At 41.7% G+C, this 16,292-nt stretch overlaps 1 protein-coding gene across 2 annotated transcripts in view; it reads left to right on the top strand.

Annotated features, from left to right (window-relative positions):
• The window catches only part of elp4 (elongator acetyltransferase complex subunit 4), a 62,946-nt gene that overhangs the window by 8,508 nt on the left and 38,146 nt on the right, over positions 1-16,292 (top strand). For both annotated transcript variants that reach the window (XM_042504020.1, XM_042504089.1), the window contains 5 exons: positions 1,485-1,606; positions 3,293-3,427; positions 4,857-4,993; positions 8,029-8,113; positions 11,909-12,097. In XM_042504020.1, coding sequence (XP_042359954.1) covers positions 1,485-1,606; positions 3,293-3,427; positions 4,857-4,993; positions 8,029-8,113; positions 11,909-12,097 — 668 coding nt within the window. The remainder of the gene's footprint in view (positions 1-1,484; positions 1,607-3,292; positions 3,428-4,856; positions 4,994-8,028; positions 8,114-11,908; positions 12,098-16,292) is intronic.

The following is a 16,292-nucleotide window of genomic DNA, read 5'->3' as shown; positions in this document are numbered from 1 at the left end:
ACGAAGAAAAAAATCATCCCATGACTGTCCAGAGTGACTGATCTACCTCAAAGATATGACCGTCCCCCACCCCCTGTTGTTCGTATACCCCGCCACCTCCCGCCCCTTCCCTTACCCCCCGCCTCAACAGCCTAATGACTCCTGGAGGTTCCATTTGTAAGGCTCCCATAGAAACACAACCACAATAGGCCCCATCTTGAGAGGGCCCATCTGGGAGTCTTTGTGGGGCCTGCTGAAAGCCACAAAGGCCTGCTGACCTAGAAACCCATCAATAAGAGAACAGGGAGCCCCACCGACAACAAATTGAAGAGCCATGGAATTTCCTGTGCCATCCTAAGTCCGTAGGTGAGGACATAGACCGGGAACGTGGGAGGGGTGAATTCTCCGGATGTTTGAGGATGACACGTCAGGATGTCATTCCCAAGCTGTCAGCTGTATGCCCATTACCTTAAACTGTCACTGCTGCCTTTGTCCTTGTGCCCACTGTTTGTCATTGTGTGGAGAGGCCTATGAAATCTTTACAAAATGATGATTGTGACAGGAAGCAGCAGTAGCATGCTGGGTAGAGTTATGTGCCCTGCTAGAAGGGGGGGCTTGATGATGCAGGCTTTTTTTTTTTTTTTTTTACGGATTTAGGGTGTGGAATGACTGGGTGGACGCCTTGTGTGCACGGAGGAAGGCTACCTTTTGTAAAATATGTTTGATGTTTAGGATTACTTGCAAGTACATCTGATTTCATTTCTTAAATGAGACTGTTGTGTCATCACTTCAAAATAAGAACCATCTTCTCTTCTTTCATTTAAATTTTATTTTAACCTACTTACACTTGATGTGATTGACAGTAGAATCATAATAATGAAAGGATGTCATTGCCATCAGAATTCACACAAAAAGCAGAGAGATTCAAGTGAACCAGATGTCGGGAAGCATTTTTAAGGACGGACGCTATTTTCTCCAGCTTCTGCCTCCTCTTGTCAGTCGCCCTGACATCTGGGGTACCTTTACATTCTGGGGGAGGTGTCAGGTGGATGCTTAAGACAGGTGTCTCCCTCTTGCCTCCGATGCTGGTTGAGGATATGATAGGTGAAGGTGGACAGGAATGCTGTGAGGACCTTAACAAGAGAGCTGAAGATGTCAGCTCCACAGCAACACGTACATTTCTGTGCCATGTCTATTGCCACCTCATGTGTTCCCGACACAGCCAGAACGCGGTCCTTACATCAATTACAGTCAGAAGCTGTGATGTGGTCATAAACTTCTGGATCTGTGATGTCTGAATGAGTGTTCAGAACAAGTCAAGATCCAGTGATAGACCTGAGCTTGATGTATTTTTCACAGGGAAGATCTATTTTATCAGTAAATCATTTCCTTAGGCCTTGCAAAGAATGTTAGCAGGATGGCATTGATTAACAGAGCGTGTGCTTATTTCAGTTTTCCACTCGCACTCAAATTCTGATTGTTGTTGTTTTTTGTTCCTTTTTTAGAGGAGGACCGATATGATAGCTACTCTCGTATGATCTTAAAGTACTTCTTGGCAGAAGGAGTGGTATGTCGACATGAACTCTTTGTGGCAGCGGCTCAAGATAACCCAGATGACATCTTACAGGTATGAGAAGAGGTGTCGTATATTCTGTAAGCTCTCAGGAAGGATTTTTTTTTGTTTTTATTTAAACCAATAAGTCTTGACAAACCATCCACAAAGAGGCAGGTATGGCCTTAACATGTCTACTATAACATCATCTCTGAGCTACTGTTATACTGTCAACAAGACATCTTTGAAAACTTTTGTTTACCTTTTAGTCATCAGAAGATGTTGGAAATATTCTGCCTACTTGCACACTCTTTTTTTTTTTTTTTTGTCCCAATATACAAATCAGCGCCTGTTGTACAGTATTCAGCCTGGTTCGCCGGTCAGACTATCAGACCATGATTTAGCAGGCATTATAGTCTCACAGCTTTCCCCAAGATGTGTCAGGGTCAGCGGGGGTATCCGAGAGGTCGAGGGTGGCATGGTTGTGGCATTGTTGAAATGTTTCCCTATGCATCACCCTGTGAAGAGGAGCGTAGCCCCAGAAGCTGACTGCCACCCAGCATACAGGAGGAGGGCCTCTCTCCCACTGATTGATAGTGGGAGGGGTCACAGCCTCACCCTCTCTTTACATATCAAAGGCTTATTAAGAGAGGGGGACTCCCAGTGGGGATATATCACATCATTTAGTGTTTTCACAGCTACATTCTCAGTATGCTAATCTTTAGATGCTAAGGTTGTACTTTTTGCATTATGTTAACATGCACAAGAGAAACAAGCTTATTGGAAGAAGTCAAGTAAAAGCAGGAAATTTGAGGACACGTCTACATGCACTCCAACAAATCAGGCACTCAGAAACCCACATTTACTCGCATCAGCTAATCAGTCAGATTTCCCACCCACTCCTGCCCTGTTTTTAAACCAACACTCAAAAGACTTTTTTTGTCTATTTTGTTGGGGGGAAAAATGCTAGTTGCACAATAAAAGAATAGACTTATCTTAGAACTAGATCTTATGAGAGAGTGTATCAGTTTTTTCCTACTGTATGCATTGGACTTAATTTAAAGTCTGTTGTCTATCTGTAGAAACTGACTAAGTTTATTATTATTTCAGGTGTAGTTTTAGTTCAGCCTTGGATCTAATCATCATTCATACCTCCACACTGCCACCACAGTGATACTTTTTTCTCTGTGAAAGCTTTGTTGTCATGCATATGTGCTCTTGTAAAAAACCCATTAGAAACCTAGTTAATATGTTGAGGATTTTTTGAAGATATGGTAACCTATCTTTGTCAAGGTGGACCCCTCTGGACTGGAATTGATTAGACTTTGGTTAATGACACTGGAAATGACCACATCATATACATATATATGTGTATATATATATACACATATATATGCTGTGTTTATGTGTTTCGTTTAAGATAGTTCAGAAAAGCTGAAAAAAAATACTGAACTGGAAGTACATGTAGTTGTGACCAAAACATTGAGAAAAATAAGAAAAGAAATAGATGAGGTTCAGAAATCAGGATTCCTCAGGAAATTTCTCACAGCTTTATCTGGGTTTTCTCAATTCTTTCAGCAAAATTAAAATAAGCTAAGTTTGCTTTTTGACTATAAAACAGTAAAGAAATAATGTCACTGTGGAAACCTGGCACTTGCATGTATATTATGCACTGATAGATATGATGGCTAACAATAATTAAGATGTCTTGTGACCATTCAAAATTTTTATATTCAGTGTGTATATTTACATTTCGTGCAGGAACTCCCAGCTCCCATCTTGGATGATGTTGCTATCCACAAACCAGTGGAGCAGCCCAGACTATCCTGTGAGCCTCAAGACAGTTTGGATGCCATGAAGATTGCCTGGCGTTATCAGAATCTTCCAAAAGTCCAGGTAATCTGGTGATCACATGACATCTTATATTGTTTAATATTATAATTATTGCATCATTTTAGGATTAGAATACACAATTGAATGTAATAATGCTACTTTTATTAAAAGTCCAACTTGATTATTGGCTGATCATTTTTATTAGAAAGAACAGCACGGGCTGTCTGGTCTTGGCAATTGTCTCTACCAGTAAATCCATCAGCTTCTAAACTCCTTTGTGTAGTGAATGAGGCCTCAGCCTCTCCTTTCAGAGCTGGACCAGATTACTCACACTTAGCTGGCAATAGGTAGGCTTTTCACTGGTTCCCAACTCACATATACACACATACACACACGCCTGCACCCCTGCTTAGCCTGGGAAACAAGAGTACTTTGCAGCCTGTGCATTGACATGTCTGCTCGCTCAACCCTATGACCCAGACCTGCACCTCTGTCTTCCCCCAAATCCCTGCCTTTCCCCCTGCTAGGGTCGGCAGCCCTACACTCTTTCTTCCGCTTTGAGGAGAGGTGACCCTCCCCTTCTACTTCTCTGCAGTCTCCCCCCTTCAGTCTATAATCCATATCGCTATGTGGATTAACAGCACACAGTGTGTCCCTGGGGATCCTCTCCCTCTTTCTCTCTCCCTGGAAACTTCTTTATATCTGTGTCCTTTCCTCACCTCTCCCCCTTCCCCTGTAAAATCGTCTTTACAAACCACTAGTAAGCCCCACCAGAGGATTTGCATCCCAAATTCACCCACAGAGTCAACGCTTACTTTCCCCTTACACACACCTCTCCTGGCATGGCCCACTGTGTCGCTCTCCCGATGAAGACATCAGATCAAAGGTGAGGCCGTCAGGGCGGGGATGGAACGCTAAGCGGGTTGCCTAGCTCACAAAGAGAAGATGAGCCCCTGACCCCCCTGCCCTGCTGACCCCCTCGTCCTGCCAGGAGAGGGACACACCGGGGGCCCTAATCCAGATTAGGAGTAGATTAAGGGCCCCTCTAACAATGGAATCCCTGGTTTCACTGAGAGAGAAGAGCTAAAACTCTCTCTTTCAGCTGCAGGAAAACATCCGCCTTCCCCTGCGTCCCTGACACGTTTGCTTTCACAGCCAGAAGTGGACATTTATGTGAAGAAATGATTAAGAGCGTGGTCGTAGTGGTTATTTAACTTCTCTGCTGTAGGAATGTTGAGGAATGACCCATAAACAATGCAATTGCATTACCATAGTGTTGTGAAGCACACTCATTTAACATAGTAGAAAGACAAATAAGATTATTTTTCTTGATGAATTGTTTTACTGTTAACTGAAATTACTTAAATGCACATAATTTGTTGTAGAAAATGTAAATCAAGCAGTAGCTCCAGACACGGATGATTGAAAATAAATATAATGCTCTTAAGATGTTAAGTGTTCATATGCTTTAACATGAGGTTGACCTCCTCAGACCGCCCTGGCATCCTCATCCCGGTTCGGGCACTACTATGACGTCTCCAAGACGATGGAGCCAGAAATTCGCCAGGCAGTCAAGTGCCACCGCTTCTACCTTACAGAACATCCCGCCCAGTCATCAGCTACACACAGGTAAAACGACAAGACATCATCCACAGAACGCATGGAAACCAATGAGACACCATCTGCAGAACACAGGCACACAAACATGACATCATCCACAAAACACAGTTACACAAATAAGACATCTTCAACAGAACACAGGTAAGCAAACATGGCATCGTTCACAGAATACAGGTAAGCCAACATTGCAGAGAGAACAACATAATTTAAAGAGCGCATACTATATAAGGCCTGCAACCAGCATCTGCATCAGACAAAAGTCAACCTGGTAGGAAGAAACTCTAGATTTTGTGCTCCCCACTATCATGTAGAGTGCTGAGATACCTAGGCAAAAGAATTTAATAAACTGTAGTACTGAAACTGAAGTTTGTTTTTATTATAAGTTAACCTTTTTACGTTTCTCAAATGACTGTTTTGTCTATAAAATAGAAATAGTAAAAGAAAAGCCCTTAACCAGAGAAACAAATGCCCATGCTAACAAATTCATTTTTTGTTTTGTTAGGCAAACAGTCCAAAAACCAAAGATATTCTACTTACTTTGATGTTAAAAAAATAAATAAAAATGTAATATTCACATTTTAGAAGCTGAAACTAGTTAAGATGCAACATTTTTGCTTGAAAAACTGGCTGAAACTATTTAACAATAAAATTGATCAATTAATTTTTTCAGCTTCAATAAAATACAGCGAAGTAGTCAAGTCACTGTATTTGTATGGCACATTTAAAACCCACAAGAGTTGAAACAAAGTGCTCTCTTAAGTCGAGTTAGATGGGTTCAGATCTTCCCCAACACAGTTTTACATGGTTAAATAAGTAAAAGGTGCATAAAAAGCAGCAATAAATGATATAGTGCAATAAAACAAAGTGCACTCTTAGTTTTGTATAAATAGTAACAGAGGTTCATTGCATTGCTCTCATATATAAACAAATATAAATCATTACAGCTGAAATCCAGACATCCACATTTTCATCATATTTTAAAGAATGTCCTATTTAACCAAAAAAGTGTCATTTTTTAAATTAATTTTAAAAGATCAGTATTTTTACCCCTTAAACTGCTGATACAAATCCTCTAATCTAAGAAGCTTGCCAGTGGCCTAAGACATTCAGCCTCTTGGAAAGGTTGTGTATGTCTATTCAAATAAGGGTCTTGTTTGCACAGCGTTTGTTTGATTTCTCCTGCGTTGAGTGTATTTAGGGTTCAGAGGTCACGCAGGCTCTTTACTCAGAGAGTGCTGTTTAACACACAAGGCCACACGAAGGCACACTCACACACACTGGGTAAACACAGCAATCTGGAGCACAGAGGATGTGGAAGAGGCTTTATAGAATCCCTCTTCCTTTTATTTTGGCAAACAGAGACTGTTTAACAGAGCACCCATGCAAACACATTAAATGTTGCAGACATTTAGTTTAAAGTGTACATTTTCACAAGTGTGGACCATTAAAAGGATGACATTTGGCATTTTACCAAATATCAGTACAGAGTTTATTAATATCCATTAATCGTGAACAAATAAAATATGTTCTCCATTGATTTTTGGAGCGTTGCGTGGCAGTGTAGTGAGTAAGAGTGACATGGGGGTACTGTTGTGCCGTTGTAGCGTATGAATGGGTTCTGGATCTAACAGACATTTTGACAGCAGGAAACTACACCTGCACCGCACCATTGTGGCCCCCAGTACTGACACACGTTCATACACGCGCACACACACTCAGTATATTACACACACGCATCAACCACACAAACTCCTAAGCAGGCTACTCCCCCTTGCACGTGTCCACAGCCCCATGTTGATACCCTAGCTGTTAAATTGCTCCGTTTCACTTGAAGGCATAATTGGCACAAATTGCTCTCTAGGTGATACAGATCCTGTTGTTTAAGACCACGCATCCCCCTTCTCTCCTCCTTTCTTCCCTCGCTGAAAGAGGAACACCGAGATAAAGAAGCTTCCCTGTATATGATCCTAATTAGCCGACGCACTAGCCCCTGTAGCTAAGCACCTAGACCTTTTTGGTACCTGAATGAGGGGTGCTCAGTAGGGGTAGCTAAAACACAATGCTGTCCCACACAATGGCTGCCAACCGGAGGCAACCTCTTGCTCAACTGCATGTCAAACCATCCCAGCCCCCTACCTCAGAGCAGGGGCATGGGCAGAGAGGCCAAGGAGGGTAGGTGTCCCTCTTTCACCAAACCAGCTCTATCATTAGCCCCAGCAGGGTCAGGAGGCACCATTGTTGTGCTGAATAACTGAAATAGAGTACATGGATGTATTTGGCGCAAGTGTAATCAACACGAGTGTGTATTACTTTTCTTTATGCAGGACTATTGGTGTGTGACCGATCTATGTTTATCAGCTTTTGTCGCCTGCAGGTCGGATTGACAACTGACATAGCGGCCCACTGTGACTCACCACAGAGTGGTCATTATAATGGTGGGGCGTTCTGGGGGACCTGTGTAAAAAGATGGGGTTAACATTCCTATTGGCCATCCTATAAGCACATGATGGGCTCAGCAGTAATCTATCCCTAGACTGTTGCTAAATGTCGCTCCGATGGTACTGTATGCCCTTTGTCAGTAGTGCACATCTTACCCCTGATTAAACACCAAAATGCTGTTCCCTGTTAATTTTAGATATCAGCCCATTAACCGTACCCTCCTTCTCACTTATCGTCTTTGTTGTGTGTATGTTTGTGCATATGCACGTCTCATCTGTCTGTTTGTCTGTCTTGTCTCGGCACAATCAGATCCTCAGGGAGCTGACAGAGAACCAGTCATGTTGTAATTTAATCAACCAAATAAATTAATTGGATCTCTTGATATGGATCATCTGTCTGCTTCAGTGGCTCCAGAAAAGCACAGTCAGGAGGAACATGCTGCAGTCATAGAGGATTAAGCTACTGCGGTGAAAGGCTTGGCCCAGTTTTATCAAAATGGTTTCAATTACAGTTTACACGTCCTAAGTAACCCTTTTGTGTTCTTTCTCTCTGGTTGTCTCCTCCACTCTGTCCACTCTCTGTCGTCTGTCCTCTGCTCTTTTCAGCACCATGCTTGAGTCCTACTCTGCGTTGCTGAAGTCACTGCAAGAGGTCATAAACAGGGAGGGCTTCGATGTAGCAGTCCCCATGGTAAGAACCACAAGTAAACGACTGCTTTGCATTGGTTTCTTTTGACAGATATTTTTTGCAACCTTTTTGAAATTTATATCTCCAATTAAGGTCATACCATTTTTAGAAAACCAATACATCCTTTCATTAAACAGCAATCACACTTTGACTCACTTTGTGTAGACATTTTCAACTGGAATGGTGAGAAAAGCAGCTCAACAAGAAAGATTGTCCAACTCAGTTCACCAATCTCCTCATGTTATGTGTCAACTCCCATTTAACCACGGGGTTCCCACATGGAAAACCTGGAAAAGACATAGAATTCCACAATGCTTTTTTTCAAGCCTAAGAAAGTCATTGGATTGGTAAAATCTTTGAATGTTTTGGAAAAACCATGAATTCTTTTTTGTGTTGTGAAATTAATTGTTCCAGAAATCAACGGTGGATAACTTTCCACGTAATGTAACACGGCGACATTTTTTTTTCTGTAGCTGTTGATGCAACACAACTCTAACATAAACTGATGTGTGACGTTTTGTTTACCAGCTCGTACGAGTTCCATCTCTTTCTTCATGTTTGGAAGCTAGCTGGGTTTATGTTTGAATAGAGTTTGAATTTGATATGTTTGAAGCAGAAAAATAATGTTGTGACAGTGTGATCTAACATGTAGAGTCATGAATCCCAAAGCTCCCATACCTATGCTATACCCCACTACTGCTGTTATATTTTTCTGCAGTTTTAGAGGGAACAAAATTGTAATTATATAGATATTTTTCAGTCCCTGAAATGTCATGCAAAAGTTTTGAAATTTTATCCATGAAGATATGTGGGAACCCTGTAATCAGTTCAGTTAGAGTGATGTTTTAAAAATACCATCACTTTTGTCTATTTTACCCTATATTTTGTAACAGAAAAATAAGACCACACACGTCATTTCCCATCATCGAATCCACAACTTTTTAGTCAGGTCCCCTCCCAGTGTTTGTGGATTTCTTTATTGTTTTTGGTTCTCTGACAAACAAACACTGCTAAAATGCAGTTGGTATGCAGTAAGATGCCGCGAGCTGTGATGCAACACAAAATGTTGGTGTGCATTTTTTCTTTTTATTCACCAAATGTCATTAAAGGTGGACTCTTGTTATCTGCCGGTGCCAACATGTTGTGTTGTAAATGAGCCTCACTAATGAGCCCAGTCAGACTATTGTGCATCTAAATGTTTACGTGTGATGTGCATTAGAGGAGCATTTTTCGAAAAGAGAGATACTAGATCTGCATCTGTGACCCCGAGCTCTTCTGTCACATTCCAACCACCACTTCTCTCAAGTCTGTTCACCTCTCTGTCACCTGCCCGGGTTGGCCTCACCTGTGTGTCCCAGCTGTGTGTGTCTTACCTTTGACATACATCTTTTTAATAATCATCAGTCGTCTACAGAATGCCAGAAACATCCATGGCCTCGTCTGTTTCCCACAGGACCTGGTGTAATCCTCTTAACGCTGTGATGTGCCTGTATATATGTATGTATATATACAGTGTGTGTGTGTGTGTGTGTGTGTGCGCCTTCCGCGCCTTATTCACCTACTTTCAGTGACCCCTCTGCTCGTCACCTGGAGCCACCTCTCCCCCTGTCACTCACACACAGGATTTACCTCCAGTACCCCCCACCCTCCCTCCCCGAGCGCTGTCACTCACACGCCAGATTAACTGCTGACATCATTAAAGCAGTGTGGCCGCCTGACATGCTGTTGGCACAGTCCAGGAATGCAGACCAGCACAGAGCGACATGGGCACTGGCACAAGAATGCCCAATATGGTTGCTCGTCAGTGTGTTTATATGTTTATTTGTTAATCTGCCATCATGGACTACTAACACGATGCAGATTTTATATAAAGTGTTTTGTGTAAATAACAGATTAGAACAAGATTTAATCCCCAGTGCATATTTTTTGGAGTCCTTTGAGATGAGTGGGATGAAGTGGCAGCAGGACTGTGAGACCTTGCAGAGATTGGCTGGTGATTAGGTCCCAGGCTGGCTGTAGTCTATATGGCTGGCCTCGAGTCCTTGGCTGGACTCAACTGGCACTGTTCCCTGATTTTTCTATAGGCTAAACTATAGGAGTTAAGTTTGGCCTCTCCTCCTGATGCCACAGCAACAGTCGTGTTACCACAGTTCCCTCCTGCTGGGCTGCCGGCATAGAAAGAGAATTCTAATTTTGTGGTCCCCTGCGTACACTGTAAAATCTAACAAGTTGATTTTACATTTTTTTAATCTAGGAAACAGATTGCCTTCAGAAATGTAAGCGAATATAACTATTAGTTTTCCTTTATGTTTACTTTAAATGTAATTGTTGAGTTAACTTAAAGTTTAGTCATAGTTACTTAATTTTGTGAAGTTGTTGCAACTTCAAAATGAAAAGTTTGATTAAATCAATCCTCTAAGTTTTAGCAACTTCACTACACTGTGCTACATATCTGTACTCTCCTGGTTTCACACTAGTCAGTCATATTTGTATTTTCTTAAACATGCTAACAAAACAGAGCTTGCAGATCTCCTTACTTCATCATTAGCAAAATCCTTTTTCTGATGATCAAGTTTAGTCAAACTAACTTGGTTTACTGAAGTTGCTAAAGAACAAAGTAATGTAACTTGTTAATTGTAAGTTAAATTTTGAGTAAACTTAACAATTAGATATAAAGTAAACATATCTTAAGATTAATAGTGATATTTAATTAACTTTTTCAAGGCAATCAGTTTCCAAGATTATTTTAAGTAAGATCAACTTGTCAGATTTTACAGTGTAGGCAAAGCCTGGTAAACAAAGAAAGTGCATATCTATTAGTGACAATGGCACACACCGCAAAAATATGCATCTAGTAAGGTATAGAGATGCAGCACTGATGTTGAGGGCTTGGGAGGAGGATGAATGTAGAGTCCGGTGTGAGAGTCCTTCTTTGGGAAACTATGAGCCAACTGTGAAAAACTCCCAGAAACAATGGGGTTTATTTTTCTTAGATGCCTGTGATTCTGATTCAGATCCAAACGAAGCTTAGGTCATACTGTTGGGAGAGGAAACGATGGGGAGTGGGGTAGAGGAGATTTTAGGAGGGTTGAGATAATAGAGGGGGAGGGATAAAAGAGAGGAAAGGTTGGAGAGAAAAAAAAGGAAAAAGTAAGCAGATTTTTAGGCCAGCGCTTTGTTAATCACTCTTGGCTCTCACCTCAGTAATCAGGAGCCATCCTGAAGAAACCACAAAAGAAAGGCAACTATAATAAAGGTCAAAAACCTCTCACAGTTCGGACAGGCTCCTCCATTCTCTCAGTTTCAGTGATATATATCCCACCACTGTTTTGCCACTTTTTCTTGGTTCGAGTGGGTTACTGTTGATCTCTTGTGGTGGGGTGGGGGGGTTTCAAGGGAAGGCACTCCACCCCTACCCAGGCCCCCTTGGCTGCAGAGCATCACTGTTGTGCCAAGAATGTGCTGGGGTTTCTGGGTGGCGGCCATATTGGAAGCCTGTCTGACAGGTCCATTGTGCGTGTGTCAGATGGCCTCTGTGATTGGGCAGTTGTGTCCAGTCACGTTTGGGCACTGTGTTTCGATCGTCTGTGCTGGTGAGCAGACCGTCCAGTCGCTCTGTCCCAGAGTTTGGGAATACTACCGAAAACAGCACTTTCCCAAAATAATCAAAAAGCACTAGTCTGTTAACCTTAAAATGCATTGGGGAACTTGAAAGCAAAGATTGTGTATGTTTGCATGACTTTTTACAACTTTTGTATCACTCCTAAACCCCCTCTTCATCCTTGTTTTCTCTTACAGTCAAAGTCACGTAACATCCTGCGAATTGGGCTTCACTCTCTTGGCTCGGCTCTGTGGGGTGATGACCTGTGTTGCCATGACAACCCTAGACATGGCCACGCCCTCACTACCTTCCTCTATGGACTGCGTGCTTTGCTGAGGTCATCTCTGTCAGTCGCAGTAGTAACTGTGCCTTCACATCTCATCCAGGTATGACCGTCTTTGACACATTAGAACAACATAGTTCATAAGCATCAGAGCATGACTTATCTGATTAGAAGTTACTTGCTGACCTAATGTGTATGTAATAAATCCACTTTGTATGCTTGTCTTAATAAGTTTAGAACAGTTTCTTAGTTTCTGAGATGAGTGATACTACATGAAAACCATCATATGCAAGGTTTGCAAGACCTAACTTGAGTGAGTTCTGCTTTATTCTCTTCTTCACCTCTTTGTCTTTGCTCCTCTGTTGTGTCCTAAACCCCTTACCTTAAATAACCGCCAGAGGGATAAATAGCGTGCAGAAGTTGAATTGGTTTGAATTTACAGATAATAGACAGTTGGGATTTTTTTGTGCGTGGGTTGATGTTTGGCCCAAGTGTTTTTTCTTTGTCTTGTTCATTAACGAGGAACAAAGTTTGAAGTCTTTTGTAGTGGGGCCTCCTCTTGACCCTGTGGTCCAGTGTCACCCCAGTATGACTCAGGCCTGTGCAGGGGCCTCTTCCTCACGCATCGCTCCCCCAACAGACCCAGTCGAGTGCACACTTCATTCAAAGGCCTCTAAATCTATGTTTGTTTGTTTGGGCTTTTAATTACTTCAAGCTGCACACAATGACATTGTGTGCCTGTGTATGCACTTTATTCTCTTACAAATATCCCTCCTTGTAGTTGTGTTTCCCTGGCTGTGTGTGTGTGTGTGTGGGGGGGGGGGGGGGGGGGGGGGTATGAGTCCGCGTGCATGCGTCTGTGTACAGTCTGGCCTCTCAGTGTGAAGGTGGAGTCATCTGCTGAGGCATATGGCAAACCACAGCCCTCCCCCAGACAGTCGCCCATAGAAGCACACTCACCAGAAAAGCCATCTGAGACTTTCTACTAAAATGTTTTATCTCTCCTACACTTAAAACACCCGACTTCCTTATCGTCCTAAATTCACAACAGCATGGAAGCCACATTGTCTCCAATCCTTTACACAAAGATAGATATAGGTCAATACTTAACTTTCAGAACAGCTGTGTTGTCACAACATGGTCTGGCTCCAAGCCTGTATACCCAGTGCACAGCGGCCTTGGCCTAGTCAAAAAAGGTAGAGTGGCTAACTAGCAGATGTCAGCTGTGGTGGGAGCGGTCCCCCTGTCTTTCACCGGCCTGGCCTCCAAACCCTTAATCTGTCCCCTCCCCCTTCTCCACCCTGGGGAGTGAAGTGAATGAGCGGGGGAAGAAAAGGAGAGGGGGGAATTTTGGACTGAATCAGGTGTTGGGTTACTACGCCAACATGGAGGTAATGAGAGGCTGTTAAGATGGGCATCTATGAAATGACCTTATGATTAGTTTAATCACACTTGGTGTTGTTGTCATTAAAAAGAGTCTAATTGATCAGCTGAGGTCACCAAGGTGTGCACGCTGCTCATTTTAAGTTACTGACAACAGTGCGACTGGTGTTTAAAGAATGGACATGTTAGCTAAGCCTCTTTCTGCCAGCGCTTTTGCTTTGATAATTAGCTTAGTTAACAAAGTGTGGCCTTTGGAAGACTGTCTAGACTAGTAGCGGTGGGCTAGCTGGCCGAGACCATGCTGGACTCTCCATCCATTATTGAGCAGCTTGGGAAGTTGAGCAACTCACTGAAAGCCTCCTCACAGCAGCCTAGTGCCACAGTCCATCTGAAACATTAATTAGGCTTGTCCTAGCCTGCTCCTCCTCCATCATACTATCTCCTGTCACCATACCCCTCCCCACAAGTAAACACAAACAAACACAAAATACACTGTCTCCCCTAAAATGAATCGATACACACCTCACCTGCTGCTCAGACTAAGTGGTGTCCTGACTTATGCAAATATAACTGAGCGTTTGGATTGGGAAGGCAGCGTTAGTACAGTAGTGGGGCTGCAAAATCCCCACTTCAAAATTTACCATCAATATTCAGTTGACTTTTTGTTAACTTAAGTCATTTTAATTTAGGGTGTTTATTGATAACTTTCGTTATACAGGGTCCCCATGAACATCATCTCATTTTCCAGGCCTATAAAATGCATGGTATGAGTAAAATTCCTTAAAAGTTTTGTAAAAGTCAGGGATTTTTTTATGAGTAATGAATTGTTACAGTAATCTTAACTGGATAACCTTTATATAATGTAACATAAAGGCAAATTTATTTTCTGAGCTGAAGACCTAACGTAGCAATAACGATATAACTTCCATTTATGCAAGCTACCTGAAATTGTGTTTAAATAGAGTTTTAATCTGATATTTTTGAAAAATGCACGAAACATATGGCCTCCAAAAAAATATGGGTCCTTGAAAAGTCATGGAAAAGTTTTTAAATTCTGTCTGTTAAAAATCTGTTGGAACCCTGATTATATTATTTTATATATTCTATTATATTATCTGCTAATTATTTTCTTGATTAATTAATTTAACCTAGTCTTTAAGAATAAATTCAAAATAAGTGTGTTTTTACACCTGCGCTTTGAAGTCCAGATAAATCTGACTCTGGTTCTTTTTATTTCTGGTGTGTTTTACATCGCAGGTGTGCATATAGTAATTGCACTTGAGCGGAGGTGGTCTTGGTCCAGTCCCAAACAAACTCTGGACCAGTTTGTTTAAGGTGGGAATTTGATAGCAGCATCAATCTGACTCAACTATCAGGTGCACTCTGCAGGTTTGAGATAAACGCCTCCTGAAGCCACGTGTACTTTCTTTGCCTTCTGCGATGTGGCAGAGCAGGCAAACTGTAGCAGCTTGCATTGTAGCAGACAGTAGCTCCCTTGTTTGTTAGTTATCTAAAGGCAGCACGTATGTTTTGCAAAGTGTGAAGTAGTATTTTCAAAGCATTTCCTTCGACATTCTGATGATATAGTTTTGCCTGGTATATTGCACAGATAATTACCAAGGTGGATGAGCAAATGCCAACTCTGCTGTTACTCTATGTTTAATAGCAATTTTTTTTCACACAGAAATATACACTTGTTCCGAACACACCACCTTCCTCTTGTATGTACTTTCTTGCTCTCGCCAAAGACACATCTGATTAATAAGCAGAATGAATGTTCTCATGTGGTTTGTAGTGATGCTTGTTGGTTTGCTTTGATTTTTTTCTGTGTGAAAAGGCACAAAACCAAGGGGTGTTTACAAACTCATCAACTGATTGGGACCAAAAAAACTATAGGTGTGAAAAGCCCTAAGTCTATGAAATATCAAAAAGTAATGAAAAATAGCTTTCACATCTTTCAGGAATGACAAGCAACAGTCCATAACCCAAAGATGTTTCACTTTCACTTATAACAAAGAGCAATTTTGTAAAATCAAATTGTTAGATTAAATTCCTGAAAATTAGGTTAACCTCATTAGTTAATCAGCTAATGCAATTTAGTGACTGTTAATTGCAATTTTCCAATTGCAGTTTTCCATCTGAATCTGTCTTTCAATATTTTAATTGTAAAATTGTTTGGGTTTTTTAAGTAGGTTTTCACCACAGGTTTTTCTAATTAGGGCACGTAACCATATAATCATCATGATAACTGCAATTGTCATATCAGGGCCTTTTTTAATGGGGAAACTAACCCTGTGTGCCCAGTTGAAAATACATTGTTTTAGAGAAACTCCTGCCTCTATTCCTAGCATTGGAAGTGATGTGCATTTATTTTTTCTCATGTATAGACTCTACTCTCTCAAGACATTAGACAGATGGAAAAGCATCTGCCTCCCTCAGAGTTATGTATTGAATTTTGGGTAAATTTTGCACACACCATACACACATTTTCAAACAAGCAAACATAAGTACAGAGAGCCAAAAACAACCATTGAGCCAAACAACTGTGATGAAATCGGGGTTCATCAGTAACTGTTTCCATGGAGGGGGCTGTGGTTTACTCAGCCTGGTTAAGATACTGCAGAGTAAATGAACGCTGGGCTCGCCCTATGACCTGTCAGTGAGTGATGGTCAGCTGAGGCTCAGGGTGTTCAAGGGATTTACGCCGATGGCATGTGAGCTAATTGAGCTGGCATAGACTTTAATCGCAGACCTGAAAGGACTCTTTTTTTGAGCCCCTCGTCAATTATAAATAAGATTTTTAAATAAAAAAAAATGCACACCTCCTAAAACTCGAGGAGCTGTGGAGCACGTGTATTTCTTACTGACGTCATTCTGCCCTTGTGTGTACTGAGCAGCTCTGTGTGGACACTTTG

The sequence above is a fragment of the Plectropomus leopardus genome, chromosome 1 (genome assembly GCF_008729295.1).
Source record: "Plectropomus leopardus isolate mb chromosome 1, YSFRI_Pleo_2.0, whole genome shotgun sequence".
NCBI classification, from domain to species: domain Eukaryota; kingdom Metazoa; phylum Chordata; class Actinopteri; order Perciformes; family Serranidae; genus Plectropomus; species Plectropomus leopardus.
This window is presented reverse-complemented; position numbering and strand designations above follow the sequence as displayed.